Source organism: Medicago sativa, chromosome 1 (genome assembly GCF_051527215.1).
Source record: "Medicago sativa cultivar Bolivia chromosome 1, Bolivia_mono, whole genome shotgun sequence".
Lineage (NCBI taxonomy): Eukaryota > Viridiplantae > Streptophyta > Magnoliopsida > Fabales > Fabaceae > Medicago > Medicago sativa.
The window spans coordinates 36,450,556-36,460,437 of NC_140749.1; the positions used below are offsets into that span (position 1 = coordinate 36,450,556).

The 9,882-nt window shown below is 32.9% G+C and overlaps 1 protein-coding gene across 1 annotated transcript; it reads right to left on the reverse strand.

Annotated features, from left to right (window-relative positions):
• Positions 1-5,573: 5,573 nt before the first annotated feature.
• Positions 5,574-6,032, reverse strand: LOC146954663 (secreted RxLR effector protein 161-like). Its single transcript, XM_085745528.1, has one exon. The coding sequence runs from the start codon at positions 6,030-6,032 to the stop codon at positions 5,574-5,576; it is 459 nt and encodes a 152-aa protein (XP_085601654.1).
• Positions 6,033-9,882: the final 3,850 nt, after the last annotated feature.

The window sequence follows — 9,882 nt, forward strand, 5'->3', positions numbered from 1 at the left end:
TTTTCACAAAGAGGATTAAAGGAATATACACTACCAAGCATTTAAGACAAAGATTAGGCAAATTTTACATTATTTATTTACAAACAAAACTTGGAACACAAGGCATTAATGACATATTCACAAACAGCACCAATTTCATGGATTCACAATCACAATTTTCATAAAATTCATATAACAAGGTTCCATACCAAATACTCAAGATTAAGGGCCAAGATCATGCAAAATTTTCACAAGAAATTATCAAAAAGTAACATAAAATCACAAGAAAACTCCGCATATATTTTTATCAATTTCAACCTGCAACAATTATCACCAAAATACCACAAAACTATCAAGAAACATGCATGAAAATTTTTAGAATTTTTAGAGAATTTTTAAACACAAAAAAAACACATAAAATTTCACAATTTTTTAACAAAAATAGCAAACAATTGACAAGAAAATACCACACATTTTTTAACCAAGATTCAACATATGGCAATATCACAAAAATATCAAGAAAATGATTAAGAATGCATAGGAATTTTTTTTAGGAATTTTTAAAGGTTTTTGGACTCAAAAATACAAGAAATTCACAAATTTTAACAACACAATACCAAAAAATACTACATATGTTTCCCTCAAGTCTTGATACATAAAAACATCACAAGAAAGTCAAGGAAGACATCAAGAACATGTGGAAAAAATTAGGAATTTTAATATGGAATCTTAGACAAAACAGGGGTACAATTAGCAAAAAAATCAGTACAACACGCAGGGAAGGGGGGGCGCATAGCAAAATGGAATGGCAATTGGTTACTGGGCCTTAAGAGGCCACTGGAGCGGGTTGCTCCATGGGTCATGGGTTATGGACATGGATATGGAGCAGGCATGGGCAGATCCATGGGTCAAGCCTCTAAAATTGAAAAACGTATATACAACGTTTCTTCCTGAAACCAAACTCTTTCTTCTTTCACGAATCCTATCGTCCCTAACCTCACAACTCTAAACCTTCTCTTCCAGCTCCAATTTCCGGCGGCGGCTGGCCGGCCAGGGGTGGCGGCGCCGCCGCCTAAACTTGTCTTGTTCCCCTTTTTCTTCTCTATTTCAAATCTGGTTTTAAATTTTCACAAACAAGCTTACACCAACGCAGATCTACAACTCACATGCTCGAAAATCTTGAAGAAAATGAGAGAAGAACAAGATTCAACGGGTTACCTCTTGAGGTTTCCACTCTCAATAGCTCGAATTCTGGTTCTCCTTCGTTTAACGCACAGCTTCCGCCGTTGATGCCTTCGTTCGAAGCTTTGTTGGATGAACACAATTCCTTTCGTCCTTGCTCCCTCTTCCTTTCACGAACTCATTGCGATTCAGAAAACGTTGCTGTTGTCTTTGTGTTTATCGTTCTTCTCCTCTTCTTTTTCAATCCAGTTCGATTTTGTATGGATTCGGACAGTGCAGGTGCTGATTGTGCTTTCGCGAACGGTATAAGAACCTTTGTTGTTGATTGATTCTGAATCTTTTGGTGGTTTGAGGATTTATTGAAGGTTGTTGATGGATGATGATGATGATGAATACGTGAGGATGAAGGTGATGATTGAATGCAGATTTTGATGTTGTTGGAGGTGGTTAGTGATGAATATTGGTGGAGTTGTGGTGGTTTTGTGGTGGTTTAGGTTGGTTAGGGTGGTGGTTGAAGGTGAGAAGAGTTAGTTAGGGAGGAGGAGTGGTGGAGAAAGAGGTTGTTAGAGGTTGTGGTGGAGGAATAAAATGAACACGTGAGAGAAAGAAAAGAGGGAAAAGGGAGAAAAAAATTTATGACTTTTTTGTGAATTTTGGAAAAATGATTGGTGAATGAATGAATTGACCCTTTGACCAATTTATAGGCTAAGCCATTGACCTTGGACCAATAGGATAGAGACATGTGGCACTAGACTTGTAACAAACTCTTAAGGACCAATAGCATTTGGACACATGGCACTTGGACTCTAACAAACTTAAAAGGGATTAAAGTGTAAATAACAAAAGTGCGCGGACTAAAATGAAAATTAAAACTAAAATTGAATTGAAAATTAACGTAAAATGAGACGATTAAAAACAACACAGCAGATTAAAATGAAACAGGGATATTATGTGAAATGACCAAAATGCCCCTAGGGACTAAAACGACTAAAAACGACTCAAATGCAATTTTAAAATGATTTTTGACAAGGGATTAAAGCAAGAGCTTATACAAGCGAATTAAAAGACTCAGAGACAATTTTTAGAATTTAAACAGAGTTTTAACACATGAAAAGACTAAAATGCCCCTAGGGGCAAAACTGACTTAAAAATGACTTCAAATGCAATTTTAAAATGGATTTTGACATAGAATGAAACAGAGACTCATTCAAATCAAATGAAAAGACTCAGACAATTTTTTAAAGGACTGAAAGGAATTTTAACATAGGAAATGACTAAAATGCCCCTGGGGCTAAACTGACTAAAAAAATGACTCAACTGATATTTTTTGAAATGAATTTTGACATGAGATTGAAACAAGGACTTATACAAACCAATTTAAAAAACTTAAACAATTTCCAAGGATTAAAATGAGTTGAATGCAGGAAATGACTAAAATACCCTTCTATGTGAATTTTGCAAATAACATTGAAATAAAATGCAGAGAAAGATGCAATTGATCAGGGACATATCAAATGACTTATAATGCAAGAAAAGAAGAATTGAACAAGTATTTTTAGGTCCAAAATTAGGGTATAACAATAATCATAATTCATAATGATAGGATTTTACTATTTTTCACATGTTCAAAGCCGAGATGAATGATAATCTCATGAGCACATTCAAGAGGCATAAATAATTTTTCTTTAATTTGTTTTGTAGAACTTATATTGAGATCAAATATATCTTATATATTTGAATTGTGGTCAAGAACTCAACCACAAGCCTCTATATATCAACAATGAGCAAGGAAAATCATATTTGTTTGCAATCTTTCAAAGGATGTTTTCATATTAAGTTTTAGCGCTTCAAGAATTATATCTCAAATATTTATAAAAAATGATCAAGAAAATTCATTGTTTAAACAATCTTTCAGTGATGTTCTTCATAAATTATATCTAAAGTTTTCATCAATGGTTATAATTAAAAATTAATCTTTGTGCAATCCATCCGAATACTTGAATGTTGAATTCTTCTAGAATTCATACAAAATAAATAAATATGATATATTAAATTATTAAATATCAAGGACAAACCAGCAACAACCAAATATAAATTACAAATCATTCCAAAATGTTCAAAACTGTTCGTGTCAAAATAAAATGGACAATTGTTCATACATTTTTAAAAACTTACATATTTGATATTAAACTCCTTTATTACTTCAAAACTTTGATAAGTTCCACATTTTGCTTATAGAATTTGATATGAATCTCCTTCTAAAGCTAACAAAAAACAAGACATATTCATATCATGGTAGTTAATGTATTAGATCCCCCAATGTTGTGTTTGTTTTGGATAGACAAACAACATCATTCATTGATTCACTCATATATTATACAAAATAAAATAAAAAAAAAAACATATTTGCACAACTATTTTGTACAATTAACCTCATGATTGAGGATATGGCATTGTTGTATACAACTAATTCATGTGCAGCTAATAATAGAAGCAAGGTTAAATGGAAAGCTCCTCCATTGGGTAAATTTAAATTTAATGTGGACGAAAATTGTGACCAAAGTGGTGCCATTGGTTCAGAAGAATTGATTCGAGACGCTGCAGGAAATTGGGTGGCAGGATTCTCATCTAATGATGGTTGCAGTGATGCGCTTGTTGCTGAGTTATTTGGAATTTATAACGGTTTGGTACTTTTAATAAACAAGTCAGACTCCAATGAGATCATGAACCTACTTATGGATAGACAATCTCACTCCTTCCATGCTTATGCTTCTTTACTAGTTAAAATCACAAGTTTGTTGGATCATCTCCTATGTTTGGTGTTTAAACATGTGCTCCGTGAAGGCAATGTATGTGCAATTTTTTTGGCTAGGTGTGACTTCTTTTGATGGGCTGCTCTCGTTACTCAACTTTGATGCTTTCGATTTTTAATTAGCTTTTGTTTTTTTTTTGTATGACCTTCACAAAAAAAATACCCACGTTATATTTTTACTTTCTTTTTCTATTGTTTTGGTTTCTGTATCAATATTTAATTTTTCTTTGTAAATTTATGGTTATCCCAAAAAATATCATACAAATAATTATTTAAACAACACATCTCAAAAAACATAATATTAAGTCGAGGTTTCCTCCAAGAATGTTTCGATACCCTGTATATCATTTTAGATGTTTGTAGAAGACATATGAATCTTGCATAGCTCATAAAAATCATAAAACATTCTAATATTTAGAAAACCACCCGTTAAAGTAGCCCATCAACCTACTAAAATTTTCAATTAAAGCTAGAAATTCATTTTTATAGAAGTAAAGTAATTTACGTCGTAAACATGCAAACAACACAACAAATAATATCAAGAAGTAAAAATAATATCACCTTCAATTGTTAGAGCTTCGTGCCGATAACGTGTTATAAAATTAATCAAAAGTATTGTCAAAAATTATAAATATAGAATAACAGAGAGAAGGAAATAAAGAGAGAACAAAAGAGTATACCGTATTACTTGTTTAAGTGTTTTCTTTACATTACAATATATTTTGTTAACTGTTATGAAACTAAGTAAATAGAAACAATAATAGAGAGAAGGAGAAGAAGAGAGAATAGAGAGAAGTATTATTATTCTCTAATGTGGTTGAGAATGTTACAAATGAGCTCTATTTATGGGAAAATAGAATAGCTTATGGACTAAGCACAATGATCTAGTAGTATAGCCCATTAACCCATTTGTTATTTGGACATCCACTATTAATATTTATAACACTCCCCCTTGGATGTCTATCGAGGATATGCCTCATTAAAACCTTACTAAAATAAAACCCAGTGGGAAAAAAATTATAGTGAAGGAAAAAAGAGTACAATATCCTTTTGAGTGTGAACTGCCTCGTTAAAAACCTTACCAGGAAAACCCAATAGGACAAAACCTTGGTGAAGGAAAAAAGAGTGCAGAACAAATTTATTTCTCCCCCTCATGAAGACAAATATCTCTTAGACGGAGAAGACCAATTCTTAATACAAGTTTCTCAAAAACTTTACTTGGGAGTGACTTTGTAAAAACATCTGCAATTTTATCACACGAACAAACTTGTTGAATGCTGATATCACCATTCTTCTGAAGATCATGGGTGAAAAAGAATTTGGGAGAAATATGTTTTGTTCGGTCTCCTTTAATGTATCCTTCTTTCAACTGAGGAATACATGATGTATTATCTTCATAAATGATTGTTGCATCCATTCTTCCAGAAGATAAACCACAATTATTTTGCATATGTTGAATCAATGACCTTAATCAAACTCATTCTCTGCTTGCCTCGTGAAATGCTAAAAGTTCTGCATGATTTGATGATGTTGCTGTTATGGTCTACTTTACAGATCTCCTTGAAATGGTTGTATCTCCACTTCTAAACAAGTAATTTGTTTATGATCTACCATGATGAGGATCTGACAAATAACATGCATCTGCATAACCAATTAATTCTAATTTGGGTACTTTGGGATAAAACAATCCCATATCCATTGTACCTCGAAGGTAACGAAGTACATGCTTGACCCCGTTCCAATGTCTTCGCGTGGGTGAAGAACTATATCTTGACAAAAAATTATATATCAGGACGTGTATATACATCAATGCTCCTATTGCACTGAGATATGATACTTCAGGACCAAGTAGTTCTTCACCTTCTTCTCGAGGTCTGAAAGGATCATTCTCCACATCCAAGGATCTAACAACCATTGGAGTAGACAATGGATAAGATTTGTCCATGTAGAAACGCTTTAAAACTTTTGCTATGTAAGCTTCTTGATGCACAAGAATCCCACCTTTTACGTGCTCAATTTGTAATCCAAGACAAAACTTTGTCTTTCCTAAGTCTTTCATCTCGAACTCTTTCTTTAAGCAATCTATGGCTTATGGAAGCTCTTCAGGAGTTCCGATAATGTTTATGTCATTAACATAGACAAAAATTATAGCAAATTCTTTTACAGATCTTTTCATAACAGTACATGGACAAATGGAGTCATTTTTATATCCTTCCCTCAACAAATATTCACTGAGGCGATTGTACCACATGCGTCCTGATTGTTTTAGTCCATATAGAGACTTATTTAATTTTATGGAATAGTCTTCCTGAGTTCTTGAACTATTTGCTTCAGGCAAATTAAATCCTTCAGGAAGTTTCATGTCAATGTCACTATCAATTGAGCCATACAAGTAGGCTGTAACGACATCCAACATGTGCAAATTGAGCCCTTCATGAGCTATAAGGCTAATTAGGTATCTAAAAGTAGTTGCATCAACTTACATCAACTACAGGTGAGTATGTCTCATCAAAATCAATTTCGGGTCTTTGGAAAATCCCTTGAGCAACAAGCCTTGCTTTGTATCTTGCAACTTCACCATTCTCATTGCGTTTTCGCACAAACACCCATTTATATCCAACTTGCTTCATGCCTTTAGGTGTTCAGACAACAGGTCCAATACCTTTCTCTTATTAAGAGAGTTTAATTCTGCTTCAATTGAACCTTTCCAAACTTTAGGTCATACATTGTTGGTCGAATAATCTCACAAACTTCAGGTTTGTGAGTTAACAATAACCACACATGTAATTTAGTTGATCCATATTTTCGGTGTATTTATTCACAAATATCACCTTATACACATTTACATATATTGAGAGACTAAAATCCTCAAATTTTCTATTTCCTTTGGAAAAAAAGTTAAGACACAAAAATTATTTGATTGAAGAATCTTTTGGCTATTCAACACAAATCCATTAAAATTTAACTATTTTTGCATCAAAATGAATCTGGGATAACCCAACCGGTATAGCCAACGACAAACTTAATATAATATGTAAACTTCTGGTTTACGATAATACATTAGCTCTTTAGGAGCTTTGAGTAATCTTTGTAGTTATTCGGGATATATCACAAATGATCAAGAAAAATCATTTTGAGCGATCCTTCAGGGATTGTTATATATTTTTAAGAATTATCATTTGAAAGATGATTTGTAAACTTCTGGTTTACAATAATAAGTGTTTCATTTGTTCTTATCCATAATGTATCCAAATGAAACTATATAATAGATATGTTAAAGTCTTGATTCATCTCTTGTATTACCATAGATATAAAAAGAGCTAAACTCAAAATTTATCCAAGAAATAAAACTTTATAAATCATATGTAATTTTCAGGTGAATAATTACGCAAAAAAAAATTGTCAATAAGATATATTTCCAAAGTTTGATATCTTCACAAAGTAAATTACTTGTGAGATCAAGATAAAATAAATTTATTTCCTAAGAAAATATATATATATATATATATATATATATATATATATATATATATATATATATATAACATGTAATGTTTATGAGATAATAATCTTGAAGGATTTAGAAGTAAATAAGATAACGTTAATTCATAGAAGATATTTTCAAGAATTATGTAGAGAAGAATTTGTTCTTACCTTGTAATTCAAGCCATCTAGAAGTCTTATGCAATAAGAAAGAAGAAAATTATAACCAAACTTTGATCATGCAATAAGAAAACAATCTTTGCCATATTCAATCCATATAATAGAAATATGATCGTATCAAGAAAATCTTTGATCACGTAGTAATTTCTCAACTGATCTAAGTTCATACTAAAGAAATCGTACGACCTTGACATGTATCATATCAATAGTAATCTTTACTAAATCAATTACCATAATTATGATATTAGTTATATAATACAAATAGTATGAACCATTCACTTCTGGGAATGACGTTCAATGTGACCTTTCACCATTTTGATCAAAAATCACTCACTATTCAATTACAAATGCGAGTAATTTTTCAAAAATATTTTTGAAGATATTCACTCATTTTGCTACTTCAGGAGCATATTCGAAGTGGTATAAAAACATGTATTGTCTCACATTTTCCTCCTTTTTTTTATGATCAAATAGATCTTATAAATTTTTGTTCTGTTATGATTTAAATGTGTAGTTCTTCAAGAACTTAACATCAAATTTACATAAACGGTGACCAAGAAAAATCACTTTTTTTTATGGCCCACAAGGGTGTTTGATACTATGGTATTAGTTCTTCAGGAACTATGTCACGAATCTTCATGAACAATGATTGAGATGATTCATTCCTTAAGTAGTCCTTCAGGGATTCTTCCAAATACATGTTTATTTTAGTTCTTCAAGAACTATATCATAAATGTTCATAACCAATGATCTATGAAAAATCATTCTTTAAGTAATCCTTCAAGGATGTGCTAATAATATGTTGGAACAAAATGTGTTTAACAATGAACCTTTAAGAGTTTTGATGATAACAAGGTATTAAAAATTGTAAATTGGACTAGCTAATATTTGTTCAAGTGTACAGGACCATAATTATAAAGTTACATCATCATTGGTTCTGAATGAGCAAATAAAGAGCAAAAGAAAATGAAGCTTAGATGATTCTGAAGGCAAAGCGCTCCTGAAGTCAAGCTGCTCCTGAAGAAATAGCGCTCCTGAAGTAAAGCTGCTCCTGAAGAATAGTGCTTCTGAAGACAAGAGGTCCAGAAGCCACATCATCAGAAGCTGCGTCATCAGAAGCTGCAGAAGTCATATCATCAGAAGCTGCATCATCAGAAGCTGCCTCATCAGAAGATATTTCACCAGAAGCTGAATCTCAACTGGATTTACAAAAGATTCAAGTATTGAAGAATTATCAATGCAAAAGCTGTCTATTGGATTCGAAAACACAAACAAAGGATTAGTGGAATTTTGCAACGGTCATTTCAAAGGTGTTTGAAGGCTTGTGCTTACAATTTGGACGAAAGCGTTGACATTGTACTTTGTACGAATTGTACAACCACGTTCTCCACTACTCTGTTTTGTGTCCACGCTACAAGACAAGAAATCAGCTCCAGAATACAGCTTCGCCTGCATAGATGTTCCTTTGGATAAGGAATGGATTTCAAATTGGTTCTTCGTAGGACAACAGCCAAATCAGGCAAAAGATCATTGGTGAAAGATCAAGCTTCAACAAACGACTCTTTGGTGTGCTGGCAATTTCACAACGTCTCTTTCACACCTCTATATAAAGGAGTGAAGACCTAGAGATTTGGTAATGCAAGAACGCTGAACGAAAGACTCACAACATTTTTACAAGTGCCAAACCTCTGCTGAAATTGTTCTGCATTCACTTAGAATTTCTGTGTCTTAAAGTCATATCTTAGAAATTCTTAAGTCCATTGAGTCTGTATCTGATTTGTATTGTGAGCACCTCTGATTGTATATCAGGTGTTCAACCTTAAACAATTTTCTGTGTAATTTTGTTTAGTTAGGAAGTCTCTTGCAGTTGTGCTTGAGCAGGAAGTCTCTTGATTGTGTTCTTGAGCAAAGGAAGTCTCTTGCTTGTGTGCTTGAGCATTGGAAGTCTCTTGCTTGTGTGCTTGAGCATTTGTAATCAGATATTACTCATAGTGAAATCTCCTTGGAAGTGCAAGGGGGACTGGACTACTTCCGGATTGTGGAAGGAACCAGTATAATTGCTTTGTGTCGTTCTTCTTCTCTCTCTCTGTTTTATTCCGCTGCATTTAGATTCTGATTATCACTTCAGAAGCTGTCTCACCTAGCTTCTGATCAGTGTGTTCAGTTTTTAGGAGAAACGAAGAATTTTTCAAAACACAATTCAACCCCCCTTCTTGTGTTTTTCTCACCTTCAATTGGTATCTAGA

What these genes read in the sequence shown, in the direction of transcription:
- LOC146954663 (XM_085745528.1), bottom strand. Translation starts at nt 6,032, where the DNA reads ATGAAAGACTTAGGAAAGACAAAGTTTTGTCTTGGATTACAAATTGAG.